The sequence below is a fragment of the Bos taurus genome, chromosome 1 (genome assembly GCF_002263795.3).
Source record: "Bos taurus isolate L1 Dominette 01449 registration number 42190680 breed Hereford chromosome 1, ARS-UCD2.0, whole genome shotgun sequence".
In the NCBI taxonomy this organism is placed as follows: Eukaryota; Metazoa; Chordata; class Mammalia; order Artiodactyla; family Bovidae; genus Bos; species Bos taurus.
In genome coordinates this window covers 84,041,269-84,065,922 of record NC_037328.1, presented here as the reverse complement: position 1 = coordinate 84,065,922, position 24,654 = coordinate 84,041,269, and the positions used below count along the sequence as shown (strand labels likewise).

General features: G+C 39.2%; 1 protein-coding gene across 8 annotated transcripts in view; it reads right to left on the bottom strand.

Annotated features, from left to right (window-relative positions):
- The window catches only part of DCUN1D1 (defective in cullin neddylation 1 domain containing 1), a 35,187-nt gene extending 11,526 nt beyond the window's left edge, over positions 1-23,661 (bottom strand). For 2 of the 8 annotated variants that reach the window (XR_009494280.1, XM_024991205.2), the window contains exons 1-4: positions 18,319-18,345; positions 6,574-6,790; positions 5,214-5,382; positions 2,887-3,017 (exon numbers count right to left, since the gene is read on the bottom strand). Coding sequence is in view for 7 of the 8 variants with exons in the window: in XM_024991205.2 (XP_024846973.1) it covers positions 2,887-3,017; positions 5,214-5,382; positions 6,574-6,790; positions 18,319-18,321 (520 nt within the window). In the remaining variant the exon portion in view is untranslated. 8 annotated transcript variants of the gene reach the window in all.
- Positions 23,662-24,654: the final 993 nt, after the last annotated feature.

Here is a 24,654-nt window from a genome sequence, read left to right as displayed (position 1 = left end):
CTTTAACATATGAGCCACCAAAGAAGTCCAAGAATACTGGAGTAGGTTGCCTATCTCGTCTCTACAGGACCTTCCAGACCCAGGAATTGAACCAGGGTCTCCTGCACTGCAGGCAGATTCTTTACCAGCTGAGATACCAGGGAAGTCTTTAGTATATTTCTTACAAATGATGAGCCAATATTATTAGCAAAAGTGTATCAGTTTACATTAGGGCTCACTTTGTGCTGTACATTCTACAATTTGGAGCTTTTTTAAAACAACTTTTAAATTGTGGCTGCTGCTAAGTTGCTTCAGTCATGTCTGACTCTGTGCAACCCCAGAGACGGCAGCCCACCAGGCTCCCCCGTCCCTGGGATTCTCCAGGCAAGAACACTGGAGTGGGTTGCCGTTTCCTTCTCCAATGCGTGAAAATGAAAAGTGAAAGTGAAGTCACTCAGTAGTGTCCAACTCTTAGTGACCCCATGGACTGCAGCCTATCAGGTTCCTCCATCCATGGGATTTTCCAGGCAAGAGTACTGGAGTGGGGCTAGATACACATAAAATTTATAATCTTAAGCATTTTTCAGTGTATAGTTCAGTAATGTGAGTTACATTCCCACTATTGTGCAATGAATCTCCAGAACTCTTCACCTTAGAAAACAAACTCTACACCCATTAAACAATGTTACTTTTTTCTTAAGCTCAATACTTACTACAGAATAAAACAATTTTAAAATCTAATTCTTCAGTATACTTTTCTCAACTTTTCCTGTAATCTAAAATTCCAATATACCATATTAATATAAAATTAATATGCTATAAAACAGCTATAAAATGTCAATTTTATCTTTGCCAAATACAATAAAAACTAAGATTCAATATCAAAACTACATAGTCACCCAAAAATATCATTTATACTGTGCTCTAGTGAGAGGCAGAGATATAACTAAGCAATATGTCAGCCCCATTTAAATCAACATCTGATAGTCACAATATTTTCTCTATTCGTATCAAAATATTGTGCTACATTTTTAAACACAACAGAAATAATTATTTCAGTACATACATGTAAATGCAAATGCTTCAATCGATTTTTATTTGTGGGAAGAGAAAAGGAGACTAGAAAAAACAATCCAGTTAACAGGTGGCCACAGATACAAGACAGAGAAATTAACACTGGGTATCCCAGCTTATTTTGTCTGCAAAATGAGGACTTTTCCTGGAAGAATAAAATCCAACCGAAATTAACTGAAAAGACGACTTCATCATTCCAAATTTTGCTTAATAGATATTTTGTATTCATTCACATTTAGTCCCTCTTTGGGTCAATTCTCCAGTACAAATATTGTACATTCATCCCTTCCGCTAGCTTTCAGTCACGTCCTGTGTGTGCATGCTAGGTCGCTTCGGTCATGTGCGAGTCTTTGTGACTCTATGGACCGTAGCCAGCCTGGCTCCCCTATCCATGGGATTCTCCAGACAAGAATACTGGAGTGGGTTGTAGTACCCTCCTGCAGGAAATCTTCCCAACCCAGGGATCAAACTTGCACCTCTCCTATATTGGCACGCGGGTTCTTCACCACTAGCGCTACCTGGAAAGCTTTCAGTCACTTCCTCGGTCTAATTCCATAATCCTTTTCTCATTTTTTCTCGCTAATCTAAAATATAAAGAATGATTAGTACAAGAGGCCCCTATTAGCCTCTCCTATTACCTTATCTTCAATTACCTTGTCTTCAAAATCAACAAACAAACTCACTTCCATCATTTAACGTGCTGTGCCTCCATTTCTTCATCTGCCAAAAAAGGATAAGTCTCTAGCACTCTATGAGTGGCACATGGTAGCTGGTGAATTACTGAATGAAAGAATGAGTAACTCATAAAGTTGTTAAACATGAAATGAGGCAGTGTATGTAAAGTACTTAGCACACTGCGCCACCATCATGATCTTCAGTGCATCCCCACAGCCCACAGATTCCAATTTAAGCCCTTCTGTCCTGTTTTTAAAAGAAGTCTTATTAAATGAGTCTTATTGTGTCTCACCAATTTATGCTCCAAACAAGCATTTGCACTAAAATCAAATCATTTTCTCTCTTCTACAAAGAAGCCAAGCTTATTTCTAAAGTCTGAGACCTTCATTTATAACTACCCTCTCCCTGGAACATCTTTCATCTTCACTTACCCAGCCAAATATCAAATCCTTGAGTTCACATTCCCTCTTGCCCAGGAAGCACTTCCCAGCCATTCCTGCTTTTACTCATTTCTCCTTTTATCTAAAACCCTATTTTGTATTATGTGCTACTGTCTACCTTCTCTGAATGATCTGCACTGAAGCTTTTACTTCCACTTCCTTAGCCATCATCCCCAGAGCAAATGTGTGGTTATTTCTACAGTATAAACTGACTGATCTAAACTGTTAACAGTGGCTATTTTGGGACAAGATGATAAATAAAAATCACCTTTTTATTCTTTCTTACAGTTTCCAAATACTTCAAATCAAAAAGAATAAATTTACAAAAAAGAATAGAGTCACATTCTAAGACTCAGAAATTTTAAAATGCTATTTCAACAGATACACAGTGAAAAACTTATGATCCTAAGATCCTACAGTATCTTCTGAAAAATAAACAAGCAAACATACATACCTATGTCAGTGGAATTTTAATATTTCCTGTATTGTAGTTCTTAAAAAAAAATCAGTGGTTCATATATAGTACCTAGAGTAACCCTATTATTGAATAGGCAGGGTATTTTCTGATTAACTAGAAGTTCATTGTTTCTCATTGTTTTTCAGTAGCTGATAATAACTTTATGCTCAAAACAGAACTTTCAATTACAAAACAAAAGTGACATGGTCAATGTAGATGAATGTATTTGAAACACCAAATATAATTTTTAAAAATTCTTACCTAAACCTTTTTGTCCTGGATTCTTCGCAAAATTAAAAGTAAACTGGTAGAAATCCTTAAATCGTCCCGGTTCTTTCAATTCTTGCTCCATCTTGGGTATCTGGGCCTTTAGTTTTTCTATGCTGTCACATCTATACAAAATTAAGTTTATAAAAGATAAGCTTTTTCTTTATAAATCAAAAACTTATTTATTCCTCTAACAGTTTATTTCATAGAACTCTTTTTAAAAATCCATTAAAATATCTTTTTAAATTATATAAACAAGTATGGGATTAGCTGGAAGAAGAAAAGTTCTAGAGCGATTAAAGGTTAGCAATAATCACTATTTTTAAGAGAAATGGGCTATGACTTTTAATTATGTATTCATGGGACAATCAATACACCCAAATGGTAGAAGTCAGCTGTAATGAACAGATGAGAATGTATAGCAATCAGCTCTGCAATCATCAGTTTAAACTGTAGCAGTATTCCTTACATGGAAACAATCCACAGGTCTAGCTTCCAAACAAATTGAAAGTACGGTCTCTTGGCTAGGTGAGGAAACAGGCATTCCTCTTGAAAACTTCTCATTATATTCAAAGTACCATCTCCAACTGAAGTTATCTCAAATCAGTATTAAGCTTTTTTCTGTATCTGAAACCATTCAATTTCCAAGGAGCTTAAATGGATTCAAGTACCAAGTCCTACTTTCCTTAAGGTAGAAATCTTCTATCTGTTATAGATTCCACAAACCAATCACTATACTTTTTTTCCTTCAAATCATTTTTGCTTTTGTTTTCCTTTCATGGTCTTTGTAACACCTCCCAGATTATTAGTTTGTAAATTAAAATTCTGCTTTGGAAGTTCATTACATTTTACATGAACTCACTTTTGAATGAGGGAAAAAAAGAGTTCCAGTGAAACCGGTCCTAGTATAGAAAACTCCAAACCGGTCCTAGTATAGAAAATTCCAGCAAGTTCAGGATAAGGCTGGCTTTGGCTATAAAACCGTGTCGAGACCAGATATTAATTTACTGTTTCTTAGCTTTAAATTCACCCTTCTTTGCCCTACTTTGTGACTGTTTGCAGTGGACTACAAATTGTGAGACTTCATTTTTTTTCTTGTCAGCTGGCTCACCACTAGGTTCTACCAATAGAGGGCGATGAAAGGCTGGAAGCGGAGGAAGGAATTTTTCTTAGCCCAGTCTTTTCTGCAGAGAGCGAGGGTTTCAGTGTACTGGGAGGTCCTAGCAGTGCAACTTGCACGGTTCTCAGCAAGTGACCCTTAGAGCTAGCTTCTTCTCCGAGAAGCAGGCAGCATGCTCCAGAAGTAGCCAGGCACCGTCTTCTGGAGTCAGAATCTTAGCCTTGTGGGGATCCTCTTAAGCTTCCAAGTTCGTTCCTTGTTTCCTTCCCTCAGCTCCAGGGGTGGTGACAGCTTCTTACAGTTACCACCTTTGTTATACTTAGAATTTTCTTTTACCCCATTTACACAATATAACAATTTCTAAAATTTACCCTGTTCAAATCACTGGTATGGTTTGTGTGTCCGGTCTGGACCCTGACTGATTACAATGTCCTTCAGGCTCTCAAGAATCAGAATGACTGAATTCATTCTGATACTTTTTTTTTTTTTTTTTCATTCTGATACTTTAATACTACCTAACTCTCTAGTTTCTCTCTACTTCTATTTCCTCATTTCTTAAATGCGGGTATAACCACTACTACAATCACAAAACTGGTGTGAAGTGGTAGGTGAAGTACTTACTTAGCATAGTTCCTGAAATGAATGTTCAACAAACGTTCAGCTTTTATTATTCAAAAGCACTCACTAAAAACATTAAGGACAGCCTGTCACTGATCACAGACTGAATACTTTCAGAGCCTCATTAAATGTAGACAACTAGTGGCCACAGGTAAAACCTCTACCTATGACTTTTCAATCTATTTATTAACAAGACATTTAGCTAACCAGTTGTCAAGGTTTGTGTAGAACAAAAAGTAATTAGTAACTTCCAAGATTTTTAAATTCTAGGAGCTTGTTTACAAATTCAGAGTTCACCACCTCACATTAGGAAATAACTTAAAACTTGCTCACTTCACTTACCCACATAAAATATTAAAGCACAGTAATTTTAATACTAGTGAACCTCCCTTAGAAACAAATGATAAAAGCATAAAGCAAACAGAACAGAACAGGTTGTACTAACTACACAGATAACTTGACATGGGAAGGAACTAGCATATTAGCCCATTTCTATTTACAGCAATGTCTGAGGCAGAGATATCAGTTCCACAGTAACTCTTACAGCACTGCACCTAATTTCATATGAAGATTATACACGCACCCTAATTCTGTCATGCCATCCATGAACTCCTGTTTGGAGAACTCGCACTGTGTTGCTGCTCTGAACTTCCACGCGATGATCAACACACTGATGCTGGCTGGATCGAGGGCCAGGTCATCACAGAACTGCTGTATACCATCTATTCCAATTTTATTTTCATCTTGAGGATCTTTAAAAACACCAGTACAATATGAAATTAGTGCCATACTTTCTATGCTATTCCTAAAACTGAGAAACGGAATGCTTTCTGTTCCATATTTTAAAATGATCACAACAGACCAAAAATATGAAGAAATAGTTTTAACTGTTATTTTCCCCTGTAATATTTAAAGCCACTTTACCCCTGAAACAGCATTCTTAAACAGCAGGATAGGCACTAGATAGGACCTGGTTTTTTAAAAGTCTCATTTATTCATATGAAAAAAGTCCCATACTTACACAGAACCAGAAAATCTGACATTCCTATACAGGGGAAAAAGGATTTTTACTGAACATATCCACATTTTACAAAGGAACTCTAAACAGTATTCTATACAGAAATTCTTTTCTCCTTAAAGTTTAATTTCACTATAGAAATCACTTCTTAGATAACACCAGAAAAACCAAACTGTGTGATTCAATTCTAATCACAAGACAAACATCTGCTATTCAAATTAAAGAAAATCCCCAACTATCAAAATTTACTTGTCAGACAGCAAAAATTTAGACACAAATACAAGGAGAAAGAAGTACTCATAAACTTTGTCAAAAAAAACGTGCACATCTTTTGACTTTGGGGCAAGAGCTATGTATAAAATATTAATATAATCCCACCTTTGGAAAAACTTTGAAATAATTCTATATATATATATATATTTCTGTATAAAAGACACAGAAAGTTGAACACCAGGCTATTAAATATTGGTTCTCTCAGGAGAATAAATAAGTAAAAGACATAGAAACTATTGACTTTTTCTTTATTAAATCTATTATGTATTGTTTAACTTTTTAAAAGTATATATTACTTTATAATTATTTAAAAGTTATTAAAATTATTAGGCAGGTTTCCTTAAAATTGGCTTAGCTGAGTTTTATGAAAATGAGGGAAAAAACCTAGTCCCCCCAGTCCCCATTCTCAAACTGGGTAACAGAGGAGGAAAAAAGGAGGCAAATAAAAGGGAAGGAAATAAAGACACTAAGAAGAAATTTTAGTGAAAAGAGGGAAATAATTTTTCAGATTTCTTAAATTAATTCTAAGATCTAAAGAGCTCTGTTAGACACATCTACCCGATTAATGTCCTCTGTATTATTTGATTTCTCTCAAGAAGCATGTAACTCTGGAAAACCTGGTTCAAAAATATTTAAAGTCACAAACACTCACCTTTGTATCTACTGTATAGTTGTTCTAACTTCTTCCTGTCCAATGATCCTTTTACACTCTCTCGTATATAAAGTTCAGGATTTTGAAAAAAATTGTCTGTTGCAACATCTAACTTCCAGTCATTTTGAGACAGACAACTTACTGCTGTTTTTTCACTAGATTGTGTGAAGATCATAAACTGACGAACTTTATCCTTCTGCGATGATTTCAACTTGTTCTATTGAAACCAGAAAATAAACTGAAACTCTGTAACATCACAAAAGACTAAGTATTTCTATACTGCTGACTAAATCATTTTTAGCAATACACATGCCTCATAAAATAATAAAACATTTAGCTTAATGTTTTGATCTATTAATAAGGCAAATTTTAAAAAAATCTAAAACACAAAATCGCTGTCATTTTGGAAAAGAAACTAGGACAGAGGCAAAAGAAATTCACCCACCCTGCATTTCTCCTAAAAGTGGGTCCTGTGAGCATGTACAAAGGCTCTAGGAGGGAAGCAGAGCTAACTCTCAAAACCTTAACCAAGCACAAAGCTCCAAAGGATGCTTAAGGAGTGGTGGGGAAGATGATATTACTTAAGCCAGTCAGAACATTCAAGTGACCCTGAGGAACAATGAGATTAACAAATATTTGTTGCAGTCCTAAAACACATTATAAAGGATATGGGGTACAATTCTCCCCAACCACCCTATTCACCCCCCAACCCCGGTTTTCTTGCTATTTTTACCAAATGTGACAAGCAACAAAATATGAGGTACTCTACATTTCTCCTTACAAGGGTCAGGAACCAAGATAATTATCAACAGAATTTCTTCATATTTTCAATCAAACCAGAAGCAGTGAAATATGAACAAGTACCGTGCATCCTCCCAACCAAGGTAATCTTTAATAGAATTCTCCTCCTTTCACCATGAAAGAAATTACCTTTCCCATGGCCTGAGCCTAGCAGACATTCTCTCTAGCCAGACTCTACTGTAATAACCTTCTCACTGGCCTTGTGTTGACACATACTCATTTCTCACCTGCCCTGAGTCCTAAGCAAAATAAAGTAGGGCAGTTAGGCCCTCCACTCTCTCCCAGTTTCAAGGGCCACATTCTTTGTCTCCTCATGCAAGCTGTCTCCTCTGTAATTTCAGCCTCCCCGCTATTACTCTTCCCTCTCGCAAGTCCTAATACCATCTCTCAGCAAAATACTTGGGTTCTTCCTGAGCTATTATTGCCAATGAAGAGAAAAAAGCATGGAGTAGGACACACATTAATAGATACAGTGTCCTGTGGTTTAAGCAACACATCTGAGAACCCAAGCATTTTTGATCTGGCCCAGACAGACAGATCACAAACCTCAATCCCGATTGTACAGATGAGAGAACAGACCCCAAATGTTAAGGAATTTGTTAAAAGAAAATCACCCAGGTTATTAGTAGAAATGGGTCAAGAACAGAAAGATCTCATGAATCTGAGTTTTACTAATCTTTCTATAAACCACACTGCTTGCTGTACATATTTATAAACCTTTTGAGGTTTTCAGGAAAAAGACTAATGAAGATATAAATATTTCCACCTTTCACAGAGTAAAAATAAGGCTGTGCAAAAATCAAATATGAAAACCAACCCCATCTTTAATACCCTGGAGTCTAATCTGTCAGCCATATTCTTCTCTCTCTGTAAATGTGTTATTGCTTAGGATTACACATTAAAATCTCAACCTCCATTCTCCATTAAAATTGAGAAACTATAAATTTACTAGCCTCCTGTTATTTCATAAATAAATCTACCACTTCTGGACACCAGATAACTCATATCCCATTTATTTGACACATCTCTCAAATGTCTAGGAGTCCCAACTTGAAAACTATCTAAAGATGTTATTCAACTGCAAAAAACCCACAATGAAATTAAATGACAAGGAAGATACCTGTCTTAATATACTGTTGAACTGAAAGGAAACCACTCTGATTTCAACTTTTGCTACTGAAAGCTATTTTTAACATGAATATACCCTTTCTAAGAGATATAATACATGTAAGTGATACAGTATCTAAGAGATGTAGTATACGACATACGTTTTAATCCTCTGAAGAACAGGGAAGTACCTGAGGGTCATTATGATCATCACTGACCACTGTATAATGTTGCACAAAGTGCTGGAGATTAACCTAGAAGGATAACAACTACAGGCCACAATCTGGAAATAACTTTTTAATTAAACATTTCCATTTTCCTAGAAGTTAAGAGGCAGCAAAGCAATCAACATTATTGGGGGGCGGCAGGGGTGTATCATACAGTATTAAATCCCATGGTATTTCCTGAGGCTTGAATGAGTTTTGAAGAGAGGAAGGAAAAACACAGCTTAAGTCACTTCTGCCAGTCAAAAAGTTGTTCACTGTACTAATGACTTCCTGTCAGAAAGCAAGATATTAGAAAATTGAGGGGACAAAGATAAAAAACAGTCATATCCATAAAAACTAATAACAATTATATAAGTGAATTAACTCCATCTCATATCTTACTTGAAATAAAAGTATAAATAATGTCCATGTATATGCAAACAGAAATTATTTTAATGGGTTTACATTTCCAGTATATGGGGCAATATATTTTAAGAAAAAGGGCTGCAGCTACCCATTTGCAACACCACAGAGGCTAATGAGTGATACCTCACTGAGAACCGACAGTACAAATTTCTGCTAGGCCAAGTCGTAATGAGCAATTCCATTGTGCAAAGTCTGACGAGCACCCTCCCTTTTTTTGTACTTTTAATGCACTCTGACCTTTCCTCTGTCAGCTCTCTGTGCCTAGAATAAATCTTACCACCTGCTCTCTTACTAGGGAAAGGCTGCCTCGAGGAAGCTGGAGTGGGCTACACACATCCGCCCTTTCCCCAGGCCTATTTAGGAGAGCTACAGCACACCCATCCCCTTTGCCCAGGCCACAAGGGGGCACCAGGCAAGCAGTTCTGATTTTGAGGGTACAGACCAAAGATTTAAATTTCTATCAACTTGAGAAAGAGGAAAAGGGTATTTAGACAGCAAAGAAGTATTTTATAAGGGATGAGAAAGTGGACAGAAAACTGAGGTGGAAGAAAAAACAGATGGAGAGTCTCTATTTCTACTATAAACCCAGTGGGTATCTTCCTAAGAGCAAAAACATATGACAACTGCAATGATTCAGCACTCAAATGTAGTACATGCTATTTAAGACTTACTTAAAAGGAACAAACTAGGGTGGTCATTTAACAAGATTAAGCAATACAATCTTTAGGACTCAAGTGTGAAAACTATCTAGAGATTATCAAATTTTCAAGGAAATTCAATACTGGCAAAGTACGTAAAATGTATAAAGTACAGAATATACCCTAATTATTATGGCATCCGGTCCCATCACTTCATGGCAAAAAGATGGGGAAACAACGGAAACAGTGACAGACTTTATTTTTGGGGCTCCAAAATCACTGCAGATGGGTGACTGCAGCCATGAAATTAAAAGACGCTCCTTGGAAGAAAAGCTATGACCAACCTAGGCAGCATATAAAAAGCAGAGACATTACTTCACCAACTAATATCCGTCTAATATCCGTCTAGTCAAAGCTATGGTTTTTCCAGTAGTCATGTATGGATGTGAGAGTTGGACTATAAAGAAAACTTAGCACCAAAGAATTGATGCTTTTGAACTGTGGTGTTGGAGAAGACTTTTGAGAGTCCCTTGGACTGCAAGGAGATCCAACCAGTCCATCCTAAAGGAAATCAGTCCAGAATATTCACTGGACGGACTGATGCTGAAGCTGAAACTCCAATACTTTGACCACCTGATGCAAAGAACCAACTCACTGGAAAAGACCCTGATGCTGGGAAAGATCGAAGAGAGGAGGAGAAGGGGACAACAGAGGATGAGATGGTTGTATAGCATCACCAACGTGATGGACATGAGTTTGAGTAGGCTCCGGGAGTTGGTGACAGACAGGGAAGCCTGGCGTGCTACAGTCCATGGGGTTGCAAAGAGTTGGACACGACTGAGCGACTGAACTGAACTGACCCTAATTATTTCTAATTCTAGCAAAACAAAGGGGAAAGAGACAGGAAGGAAGAGAGGTAGGGAGAAAAACAGAGAAACACTGTGTCTTGTAATAGAAAGCTAATAACAATTATATCAAAGATTACTAAAGTTAGAAATACTATAATCTGAACAGTAAAAAGCATCTACTTTCTCATCTTTCCAAAATTTAAAAAAATGTGGTTATCAGTATATAGTTTAATACTTAAATTTAGCAGATGTTTCCAATTTTTTTTCCACTCAAGAACTTTGGAATTTACATTTAAAATAACAGTTTATCTGGGGGGGAAAAAATCAAGACAAATACTTTGGACATAGCCAAGTATACAGCCAAGTGAATGAACTTGACAGTCTATTGCAATAGAAGAATAGGGACTCAAAAAAAGCTTTAAAACAAAAAATGATAATAAAGTTACAAAAGTACTTCCATCAAGAAAAACACTGAACATGGAAAATTATTTTCTAGGTAACAATTTCAAAATAAAAATAATTTTAACGGGTGGCATTTTTAAAACAAAAAATTAAGATTTTATTATTCCTATTATTCTGAATAGAATCTCACCCTTAAATTTCAATCTCGTACCCTTTAAGTTTCAAATTCAGTCTAAACTCCAGAAAAACAGATACCAAGGCCTTTATATTTTTAAAAGAATTAATTTTCTAACTCAATTCTAGTTATTTCAGGATTTGATGAGTCTTACCTCACAAAAGACAATGTTTTAAAAATTCAAACACTGTAATGATCATCCATAATTTTCATTAAAAGCTCTGGATGTGGTTCTCATGTGTTTACCATATAATTAACAATTTAACTTCATCTGAAATTTAGAAGTGCTGGTTTAAGTCCAGAAAGTCATACTTTCTATATATGATACATAGTATCCAGCAGATATAGCCAAATGTTACCAACATCCCAAACCACTCATCTATAAAAAGGCCTTCTCACAGGTTGTAGGTCTGAAATCAAAAGTTCAAGAAAAATCAATTCAACTAACCAGGCTACTTTCTATTCCCAGAGAAGACTTTCACCTAGGGGCAAAGTTCTATCAGAAAGCCAGGCTAAGAATCTAGGTAGGAGTCACTAGAAATTCTCTTCCCTTCTACCTGCAACAGAGAGGTAAAGAACGCAGACTGTCAAATCAGACTGGCAGGATTTTAATCCCACCTGTGCCTCTTAATTGCTGTGTGACTTTAGGATCATTACTTAATCTCTATGTGCTTCAGTTTCTTCATTTGTAAACAGGGTGTGAAGGTTATCTGAACTGATTAGAGTTAAACTCTTAGAACTGTAACCAGAACATAGTAAGGACTCCTTACAAGTCCACAAAGAATACACTCCAGAGAAAAAAATAAGTTTGTGTAAGTAAGATAGTAATAAAGAATAACAACTACCATAATCAGAAAACTGAAAGCTAACATTTGAGCTCCTACTGTGTGCCAGCTCTGTGCTAGATATTTAATTGTTAAATAATCAATTGTCCAAGCTGCCTATCATTGATTCTTTTTTTTTCTAACCAATGTGGAGATCAAACCTCAGAGCTCCTTTTATCTAAAGAAAGACTTACCCAAAACGTAGCAGAACCAGAAACGAAACCCTGGTGCCTAGCTTCAAGACATGCAGTTTTTCCATTTATTTTACACTGTCGTCAAGTGAGAGAGAAAACAAAAAGGGCAAAAGTGCAACCACTGAGCAATTACTGTGTGCGCTGCGGGGAGAGGGGATTGTGAGCAATATTTCTTCACCTATTTTTATGGAAAGTTAAATAACTAATCAACTGGCCTTTTTCGTTTCAAATGTATAAAATTTTCATTCTGACCAAAAATTGCACATTAAGCATTCCCTTACTAACCAAAAGACTAATTTAAGGGGAGAACTTCCTTTTAGGTTTTTTGGGGAAGAGGGATAGGGGAGAAGAGGTGGATAGACTATTTCTAAGAAAAATGTGTTTACTGTCCTGTCATAGTCTATTTTTAAAAACGTGGCCACAATCTATAGCTTTAACTATAGAAAGGCGAAAATTAGGGAAAGTCAGGGTTTCCTTTTCCAATAGAAAGTTCGAAACTCAGAGAAGAAACAAAACATGTACAGATTATAGCCAGAAAATACAATCAAATGTGTACAATTTCAAATATTAAGCAAAACAAAACCCCAAAGCCTCAGTATTCACATAAATTATAATCTGCAGTTTAGAACAGTTACTTAAGGCCTGTGGCTCTCATCATTCATCTGTATACTTCCTGCACTTGGATGACAGTTAAAATGAACTCTTAGAGAGATGCTGCACTAGCTCTAAGTCAAAAGTGGAATAACGTACTATACTATGTAATCACTGTACCTAATGATGTTTTATATAATGGTAATTCACCTGAAAAAATATTTCAGAAGTATACTTGTAAGATCCAGACTGATTTTGTAGTTTTTAAAGGATTTTCCTCAAAGGTTTTAAAAAAATGTTCCACTGGTCAAAGTTTATTTTTCTCCTTCGCATCCTCAGAATTATTTTTCAAAAGATGCTTACCACTGTAAATTAATAAATGTTTTGATTCTGGTTTAGAGAAGACTGCTCTGACTATTAAAAAGTTATTCCTGATTACCTTTGATAATAGGACAGAAATAACCTCCTTAAAGTACCTCCGTTAGTCATATTTCAACTCATATCTCAAACTTAAAGCCTGAACATCTAACAAGCAGGCAAGGCAGCTAATTTAAATTTGATCTTTCTCTCCACAAACATCTTTTCTAATGAAATCTCATATTAACAAAGAAATTAGTAAGGTGAAAACAAAACAACAAAGAATTAAATGAGATTTTTAAAGTCTCACAGTTAAAGAAGTCATAATAATGACTAGCATTCAACCATCATGGATATTTGTTTCACAAAGAGAATAAATGATCCTTGAAAAATGAAATCTCCTAATTCTAAAATTTGGTGTCTACTCAATTTCTAAACCTAGAAATATTAAAATCCTTGAATAGTAAATAAGTGCTCTGTTTGCTGAAATACAAATATCTTAGTATTACAAAGGAATCGGCCATGTACTTCAACTTAAACTCTGTTGCTGAACGCTATTCAGTGTTAAGGGATTCAAAAGTGGATTGAAACAGAATTCTTTAGCAAAAAACTGTTTAAAGTAAAATCTCTCTTAAAATTTTACAATGCAAATAAGCAGTCTAATCACTTTTACTGGGTACTAATTATCTGAACTGAACTGAATTATATAAAATGGATTCAACAAAATGATGAAAGACACTTCAGTGGCATTTTCCCCTTTTGTTTTGGCTTTTTCTTAGGTGGGGATATACATCTAAAGTGACTAGGTAAACTAGATAGTCAGCAGGTTATTCAAGAGCTTGTTTGTGTCCACAAAGCAATTGAATCCTATTTGGAACTATCTCTCTTCATCAAATGTCATGGCTAATACTATCACAACTTGAGCAACATACACTCAAATTTAAAAGGGGGCTTTCTCACAGATTTTCATTATGCTTTATTCAACCTATGAAGTCATAATCAAAAGAGCCACTTGACTCAAATAAGCTCAGCTCTTTTAAAACTTAAAAAAAAAAGTCCCACCACCACGAGTTAATTTTACTTTCAACTTTTTTACCATATGTACCAAAAGAGTTCTAATTTTTCAGTTACTTAAATGTTTACATCAGATCATCTGATTTGATACGGAAACAACTAGGTCACTATTCAATATAAGGAAGAAACCAGAGTGAAATCAATCAAAAATTCCACACTCATACGGAAAGGCTGCTTGCAGGGTTTTAAAAAAAAAAAAAAAAGAGGAGGGGTAGACGAAGTGTGTAACCAGAGACCAGGATTCTAATCCCTTGCTCTCTCACATACTAACTCTTTACCTTGGTCATCTCTTTAGAAACGCTGAACGTCCTTTTTCAGACATGATACAAGGAGGTAGCAATATCTATCTCACAAATTGGAATGGAGATAAAAAACAGCTGTGAATTGTTTGACTAGGAGAGGGTATGTTCTCAATAAACACTAATGTCCTTCCTTCTCCCCAAAGGCCCAGTTTTTTTGCATAGTCATTACATGACATGCCAACTACTACATACTCAAAAACAATCTACAAAAGAGATTGTACTCTGCTGTTTTTATTAACTAGCATGGCTAGGTAAACTTGATGTTCAACTACTATTTATTAAATATTGGGCAGTCACCTTACTCAGAATTCAAAACGACACACAGAAGCTGCATTTCTTCTTGTCTTTAAAAACTGCTTGGGACGTAATTATCTGTAACAGGACACTATGAGACAGTAGAAACAAGGTCTATCATACCATTCAGAATCCTTCACTGGCTTCCTATTTCTCTTGGAGTAAAAACACAACATCCTTCCAATGTCCACCCATGCCCGTCTCCACTCCTTACCACTCACAACTCATCTGCTCCAATGCCCAACATGCCCCTCTCCCCCAACCACAATGCTCCAGCCACACTGGACTCACTGCTCCTCAAACTCACTGACCACATTTCTGGGTGGCTTACTCCTTCATCTCCCAGTCAGCTCAAAATCAACTTCATCAGTGGTGCAAACATTGTTTTGCACCCCCAGTTCTACTGTGCCCCAACACGCCCAATTCCCCCCATCCAACACTGCTTTTCTCCCAAAGCACTTTACACTTTCTAACACAGTAAGGAAGAAAAAATATATATACTATGCTTATTATTTGTCTCTCCCTAGTAAAAATGCAACCCTCATCAGGGCAGGGATTTTTATCTCAAGGGAAAAAAAAAAAAAAATATATATATATATATATGTGTGTGTGTGTCTATACATATATATACATATGTGTTTGTGTGTCTATGCGTGTGTATCCACATCCCCAGTGCCCAGAACAGTGCCTGGCATACAGTAGGCATTTAAGAAATAATTATTAAAATTAATTAAGGCCCTCCCTTAATCTACTTATGTATATGCAAAACAATGTGAAATAGGAAGACAACCTTGAACAGGCCTACATTAATCTAGACTTACAAACTCTGACATTTGTTGAAAATATAATCTTAAATCTCAAAGTCCACACATAAAAAAAACATTAAAGACATAGTAAATTAACAGCACTAACCACTCATCTGAATTTTGTTATTTAACATTTTCATTAATAACACTTGGGTTTCCCTCTGTTTAAATGAATAAATTAACTTCAAATCAATTTTCAACCACTTCATTAGATTTCATGTGAGCTAAGACTATATGTACCACAAGTACTGGGGAACATAGTAAAACCAGGAAAAATTAGTTTCAGTTCTGCAATTAATAATTTTGCAAACTTGAACCTCAAAACCTCTTTGATCCTCAATTTCTTCTTCTGTAAAAGGGAAGAGGAGTCAATTAGATGATCTCTGAAGATATATTTCAGGTGTAAAAATTTCATGATGCTGTGAGTCTATAAAAATCTAGTAGATTACACAGTCTACAACTTCTCACACATCTAAGAAAAATCATTAAAATCAAACATTTTAGCTGAATGTACCTTTATCAAATCCTGTCCTCTTACGAATAAGAAAACAAGCCAGAAGTCAAACACTTTTTTAAAAGATTTTCAGGAGTAACAAAATATTGTCTAGTTTTGGAGCTATTTTTGGCCTCTATGTGGGTGTCAGGTAGGTTAAATGAACAAATTTTTTTCTTACACAAAATAGATATTAAAAAAAAATTCAGATATTCCATCATTTAAGTCTGACCCCGAATCCCAGAAGTGACAATATAACATGTGCTCTAGAGATGGACTGCGTTACACACACTAAGAAACATTAGCCCCAAAATTGTATCAAGAAATAATTGTAAGTATAATAAACTTACAATGAAAAACTAGAAAATTCTTATGGCCTAAATTCTTTTTGGGCCTGTGGTGATTTAGCTTCCAAACTAACAAAAGCATACCAAGACAATCCTGGTGACATGATCTGAGTTCAGCCACAAAAAAGTTTTAAATTAGTAATATCTTCCCATTACTAGTGTAATTAAATGAGTTATGGCTAAGTTCCAAAACTAGCTACTTCAATGGCAATAAAAGGACAAATGCTTACAAGTCCCAATACAAGTTGAACTCTCATTTGAATCAGGTGAATCCTGAATTCATGAACAGGTAATGAGCATTATCAACACCTTGGATTCCAGAGGATAATGGTAATTGGAGGCTATTATGAACAGAACGCATTTCGATGGGCTCACTGGGTGTTTACCAGGGAATTACATTTCATTACTTCAAGCTTACTCCTGTAAGCCAAGCGTCTGGAAACTTTAGGAGTAACATCTATGACCGTCAAAATACTTAAGAAATTGGAAACTGTTTAGTTTACCCCTGCTGGATCTTTGAACAATGTAACGTCAATCTAAACGTTAACCAGTACTTTATGGCAAGTTTTCTTACAAATACAAATGGTCAGCTTTCATGGAACTTACCGCAGAACCTAGATCTTGAGTACATGGTAAACGAAACCACATATTCATACACGACACCAAAATTCTAAGTTGGAGGCTGAGACGAGCCAAGTGTCATTCAGCAGAAATAAGACCAACCAAAAACAAAGACACTGGAGCAGACACACATACACCCTTCTCAAAGAGGCCTTTATGTTCCCCATGAGCAAAAGGACAATAATATCACTTTTACTGTCTATTCATACAGTAACCTGCGTGGAATTCAACTCATGCTCAGACTACAATGCCAAACATCGCTTCTGAAAAACAAAAAGTCCAAGAGTCAGGTACATTATTACCAAACTGTAAACACATAACTTGAACACCACGTCTTGAAGCTTGTAGGACATTTTCCAAACAAAAAAGCAGAGGGGACTAACTTGACAAACTGTTTTTTAAAAATCACAAATAGTCTTTAACTGGCATAATAAAGCAATTACTCCTCCCACCTCAAGGAAACAAAACATGTGCTCAAAAGGTAGCAAGTCTGTTTCTCCTAATTTTATGAAATGAGAACAGGTTACACTTCCGTACTTCCCCCTCCCCCCACGTCCCCCCAGCTCAGCGGTCTCCCATGTTCTCAGAAGAGGTAAATATAACCTCCACCAACTGGCCAGTGAAACTCCCATTTTCCAAGAGCACGGGACACAGCGAGAGGTGATGGAGAAAGAAGAGGGCTGTTACCCCGCCCCAAGCAAAACTGCCTGGAGACTTGAGGGGTGCTGGAGCCGGAGCGGAGGAGGGAGAGGAGCGCCGACAAAGTCTTTCCTTCTCCCCGGCGAGGCGGAGGGGGAAGCCCCGGCTCCGGGCGGGGGGAGCCTCCTACCCGGAACCCCTGACCCCGGTCCCCGGCCAGACACAATGGAGCCGGCGTGGGGGCCGGGCAGGGACCTGGCCGTTGCCCCATCCCCTCCCCCCGCCCCAACGCCTGCTCCCGCCGCGTCGGGCCCAGTGAGGGGCACCGGGGGCCGCTCCCCACGTCCCAAACTCCCCGGGGCTCCCGACTAGGCCCGGCTCCGCTCCGCCTCCTCGGCTCTCGCGTAGCGGCGGCGCCCGGGCGGGAAGGGGCGAAGGAGGAAGGGAGAGGCAGGGAAGAGAGCCCCGCCGGGGAGCGGGACGGAGGCCGCAGGCCGAAGCTCGGGGCGGCGGGGTCGCCGCGGGGCGGAGGGCGCTGGGGCGGGGGTGCGCGGCTGCGCCGGCCCCCAGCCGGCGGGGCGGGCGGCCGCAGTGCCTCACCATGTTGGTGTCCTCCAGGCCTCTCCCCTCCTCCTCCGGCTCCGCAGCGAATGGACGGCGGCGGCGGCAGCGGCTCCTCTCACGGGCTCGCCCGGCTCCCGCTCATGCGCAGTGCGGGGCGGCCCCGGCGCGGCCCGAGGAGGCAGCCCCGGGCCTCCGGGAGGCGGAGGGACTGGGGCGGGCGGCGGGCGCCCCGCGCGGGGCTTCCCCCGGGTGCGGGGGTCCCCCTGGGTGGGGGGGGGGGGCGCGGGCGGGGCAGGGGGCGACGCACGCACCGCGCGCGCAGACATCCTCCCGCCGCGTCCGGCGGCCCCCGGCGTGTGGGGGGCCGGGGGACACCACCTACGCTGCCTACGCGCTCCTTACGCCGTCCGACTGCCGGGCCGGGTCTCCACCGACTGGAGGAGGGGAAGAGCGGTGGCCGAAGACTTGAGCAGCTGGGGACCACTTGGAAGGGCTAGGACTGACGCGCTAGATCCGACCCAAACCACCCCTTCCCATCAATACCAAAAGGCGGGGGGTGGGGGTGAAGGTGTAGGGGTGGAGAAAATAGTAAAAACACCTCCACCCCCAAGTGTTTTCTTCTCCCAGACCAGTATCTGGACTGCTTCGGGTCCCCCACGTGGACATACCGGAGGAAACCATGGTCTCCCATGTGGGAGCCAGAATGCCCTTTAGAATGGCCCAGACTCTTCCCTGACCTGTGTCCACAGGAAGACCAGTGGGATGGCCCTAGGATTCCAGGCGAGGAGGACTGAGGTTTCAGGGCCTCATTCATGCCATTCTGGTGTCGGATAGAGTGCCTTGCTCTAAATATGCGCTTAGTTCAACCTTCCTAGGATAAGTTTGGAAAATAAAGAACTTTTTTTTTTTTTTTAACAAGGGTTGATACGATCTTGGTTTTAAGTCTCATGAGTCTGAGGGTACCTGGATTTTCTGCCGGGGATCAAATGTCACAGGGAGTACAAAAGATTCTTTGGAGTGGTCCCTGACCTTAAAAAATTGACTATCCAGTTAAAGAGATGAGACGCTTTCACAAAGGAAGGAAATAAGAAAACAGGTAATAAAGCAAACATCAAAAAATCACATCTAAGACTGAAGCCAAAAAATCTGTATTGCAGGACAGAACCAACCTGAGTGGAAGTGTTATCAATCTCACCTGTTATCACTGTACTCAACAACATCCTTTTCCCCTCTAATACTAGCTTAGGCTGCCAGATCAACCCAGTGACTTCAGGGCTTTGAAATTCTTATCAAAACTTCTTTGGCTGTTCCGGGGCGGGGGCCTCCTGACACTTCCTGGAGCAGCCATGTATCAGAAGCTCCCAGGACTAAGACCCATCCCTGGCTACCAATAAGCACATATCCGTTGTTTTCACCAGCCTTCAGTGTGCACATATTAATGTCCCAGACTCCTTGCTAAACCCTGGGAAAATATTCAGTAAAGACAGACCAGATCTACTTAATGCAACAAGCCTGAAGCTGGACCACAGCCATAGATGTTCTCCTTCCAGGAATTCACCTAGCATTTGACCTGAGATATCAAGTAACATCTAGGGTCTTAATGTGGAGAAGGAAATGACAACCCACTCCAGTGTTCTTGCCTGGAGAATCCCAGGGACGGGGGAGCCTGGTGGGCTGCCGTCTATGGGGTCGCACAGAGTCGGACACGACTTAAGCGACTTAGCAGCAGCAGCAGCAGCAGGGTCTTAATGAGGATTCACTGTCTCTCTTTCCACAAACTTATACTTCACTAAGGTAACAGCTCATGGGTTTTCTTAAGCTCTTTTTCCTGACTGCCAACTCCAGCAAGGGCTTCCCTGGTGGTTCAGCAGTAAAGAATCCACCTGCCAATGCAGGAGACGCAGGTTCAGTCCCTGGGTCAGGAATATCCCCTGGAGAAGGAAATGGCAACCCAGTCTGATATTCTTGCCAGAAAAATCCTATGGATGGAGGAGCCTGGAAGGCTACAGCCCATGGGGTCGCAAAAGAGTCAGATATGACTTGTCAATTAAACAAGAGCACCTCCAACAAACGGTTCTTCTGACCTCTCTACTGCATTTGAACACTTTTGCCTTAGATTTCCTCTCCATTATGTTCCATGATTCCACTTTTTACTATGTTTCCTCCTTCCTCTGTGCCACTCTCCTTTGCTGGCTCAGCTCTCTTTGGATCTTAAATGGTAGGCTTTTCAGAACTATCCCTGAATCTCTTCCTGTGTATGAGCTGTGTCATGCTCTCACTCACAGTTCCACAATGTCAACTATTATCTATATCTTCAGGAGTCGTAAATCTTAACTTCTAGGTCCTGAGCAGCAGGCCTGCACACTAATTTTGATTACTTCACCAGCCTGTCAATCTTGACAGATCTAAAACCTTATCCACAAATCTGCTTTTCCTCCTGTCTTTTTCTCAGATCAGCCAAGTCAGAAATTTAAGTCATTCAGGACTCCTCCTACTTCATCCCACTAATCTAATTGCTCACCAGACTTCATCAGTTTCACTTCCTAAATAATTTTGAATCTGCACTCTATCTTCTATCCTCCTATACCCAAGCCTCTATTGTATCTCTTCTCATCAGTAGCCTCTTAACTCAAGTTCTGGCTTCTACTCTTCCCCTACCATTCCAGACTTCTCTTGCTATAACACAAATCTGAATTTCATCCTTAACATTCTCATTGGGCTCCATAAATGTGAGCCCCTTTGGTGTGGCATCCAAGGCTCTCTCCCCATAATTTGTCCACTAACCTTGCAATTTTCCACCCCCTTCCACACAAATGCACCTCATATTTGTTTTAACAACCCAAGCCTGCCATCTCTCATTCTGCTATCCCTGGGTAGCAGGCTAACACTGACTGAGGGCTTTCCATATTCAAGGCACTGTGTTAAACCCATACACAGCCTAAGTCACATAATCCTCACTTCAACCCTATGCATGCATGCATGCTAAGTCACTTCAATCATGTCTGACTCTGTGCAACCCCATGGACAGTAGCCCACCAGGCTCCTCTGTCCACAGGATTCTCTAGGCAAAAATACTGGAGTGGGTTGCCATTTCCTTCAACCCTATAAACTGTGCCCAAAGATTATACCCACTCACAGAGAGGTTGAGTAACATGCCAAATGTTCTTCAGCCAATAAGTAGTAAAGCTGAGATTTAAACCCAGACAGGTGGCACTGGTGGTTAAAGAACCTGCCTACTAATATGGGAGACATAGGAGATATGGGTTCAATCCCTGGATTGGGAAGATCCCCTGGAGGAGGGCATGGCAACCCAATCCAATATTCTTGTCTGGAGAATCTCATGGACAGAGGAGCCTGGCAGCTGCAGTTCATAGGGTTGCATATAGTCAGACAAAACTGAAGCGACTTAGCATGTGTGCAGTCTGGCAACAGACTCTATTCTCTTAACTATTTCACTGCTATTTCCTACCTAAAACCTCCATGCTCAACTCAGAGACCATCTTCTCTGTGATAAGCTCCTGACCTCATTCCTTGCATTCCACCAGGTAGGTATGTTTCTCCTTCTGTACTTCTGTGACAGTTTATATACACTTCTATTATGCTTATGACATCATATATGATAATGTTTGCCTCCATGACCTCCCCTGCCAGACTGTGCACTGCTCTAGGCCAGAGACCCAGCAGCATAGATCTCTGAGTTTTCAGTGTCAAAATGAGTGCCTTGAATATAGAATATATATATATACACACATACACACATATATACATACTCCAGGGTAACACTGGATAAATTAAAAGAAGGATGATACCTGACTGATGTTTTGATCTGCCTTAAGACTGTGCCTATATTGTTTGTTATTGTAATGGGATGTCTTTACTCCTTGGCAGATGTATGTTATACCATATGGTCAGATGGTAAATGTAGTAGCAACTGTACCCATTACTGCACTTCCAAGTTACAGTACTGAATGTGAAACGGAGAATTATTACTCAGTCATTGTGGTTGAGTGAGAGAAACATACTTGTTAAAATTGTCCTGATTATTTTTAAATGGAAAATTCCTAAAGATAAAGCATAAATTACATGATTTAATTAACTAAAGAATGTTAATTAACATGTTCATATCACTCTTTTGTCATGAGGTTTCAAGTATTTAAGCTAAGAAGTTGATGTTTTTTAAGTACAGCATTTGTAAAGATTATTTTGTGCAGTGACAATCTCAATATAGCAGGAAATAAGGTGGAATTCACTATCATCCTGCCTCTCCCCCACTAGAAATCTGTATTTACACATAGATATAAAAAAAGATGTTGATATACAGATACACATATATTTATGTCACACACCTCTGTGTATGTATAGAGTGCATACACACATATAGTCACTGTATACCTATAGCTATATAGACAAAGTAATATTCAGTATTTGTATATAATACAATTTTCAAGGTAAAACATGCAACTATTTTAAAATAATCGTTGCCTTTAAGTTTAAAATTCATGTTAAGACATTATATTTTCTGGTAAAATTGTTGCAAGTCTGTTTAAAGAAACATGTAAAACCAAGGATTTCATACTTTCAAAATCTATCTTTCAGCAAAAAGAAAGAGCATAAGTAATCTGAAAAGACAGATTGCTAACATTTCTGGTAGTTCATCTAGCTAAAATTAAGCTTGCAGGGTAACTATGTAGACACAGTTACAGTTCAAAGGCACTAGTCTGGGACGCACAGCCAGCACCCTCCCACACTTAAGTGGACTCAGTTTTGCCCAACATTTACATAAATGTGCTTATTGAATTCAAGCTTGCCTATTTATAAATATGTTAAGAGTAAATGAGACTGACCAAGGCAATCTATTTTAGTTTAAGTAAAACATAACATTTAGATTTTATCAGTCCAGAATTATAATTTTTTAAAGGGTAAAGCAGATAGGACTAGGCCTCGGGGCAGGGCTGTCTAGTGTGAGAACCATGGTCCCAAATTCACACCAAACTCACCAGAGTAGGGGAAGAGCTGAAAGGTTTGGGGTTCTCTTGTCACTGACAAATGTTACCAGGGATGTCAAAGAAATGACTGCCTGAGCCTCTCCCCCACATTCTGAACCATTTGAAGAGGAATCCTTAATTAGGACAAGGGAATAAACCTCAAGGAGTGTCCCTAGGAAACTGGGTACCATTGTCCTCCTCACAGAAGAGAACTAACAAAAGCAGTATTCCAGTGGGTCACCCTCTAAATAGGAAAATGGGAATATTCACCAGAGCCAGTCTGTCACCTCAAGGAACATGTGGATCTGTTGATTTTAGCTGCTCCACACTCATGGTAGAGGAATGGACTTGCAGTAACAGCTGAGACTGGAGGGCCAGCAATGGGAAAGCGTCTGAGACCATCACTGATGAGGTCACAATGCCCTACTGTCCCAAGATGTCCGTCCTGGACCTCCCTGCCTGGCTCAGCTTGGTCCCTCCTTCATGAGACTATGGCTCAGACCAGGTGTCTGTCTGGAACAACTCTGATCAGTTGCAAAGAGTAAATTCGTTGAGATCTTAATGACTGAAACAGTTCTGCAGGTAGTAGGCTAGATGATCCCCTAGAATCCCAGGCATTTATTCCTGGGTACTTTTGGTATCCTCACCAAGGCATTCTCTGCTGATAATGACAGAGGAAAAGCTGGTATTGAATCAAAACCTTGCTTTTCTGTCTTTATTCAGTGAATAGTGCATGTCATGCAAATTTCTTTGGGACTTGTTATTCTCAAAATGAAAAGACTGGGTTGAATTATGAGATTCTATCAACCCCTAAGTTTGTTTGCTTCCTTTCTGGTGGTCTATTGTGAACTGTCCTGAAAGGTCAGGAAAGTAGAGCTTGTCTCATTCATTCACTCATGCATGCATTGTGACATGTATGAAGCACTTATGCGAGCACTGCAGTGTCTGACAAATATAATGCAAGCCACAAATGTGAGATACATATGACATTTAAGTTTTCCTAGTATTGAAAAACTTTTAAAGTGAAAAGAAACAGATTTTTAGCTGTTTCATTGTTCAATATTTAACCCAAGATATCTAAGGTATCAGCATTTCAACATGTACTCCAAATATTGAAATATTTTACTTTTTTCCATGGTAAGTCTTTAACATCTGATGTGTATGTTACACTTAAAGTCATCTTAGTTTGGACCAGTCACATTTGAAGTGCTCTGGTCCAAAGCTGAATGGCTTTGGACATATGCTGAATGGCTACTGTATCAGTCAGCACTGGCCTAGACAGTGGCTGGCCTGGAGAAGATGCCCAACAAATAGGAGTAATCAGTGACCTTACTTCCAGGAAATAGATGAAAACCAAAGTAAACCTGGAATATCAATATATAATCAA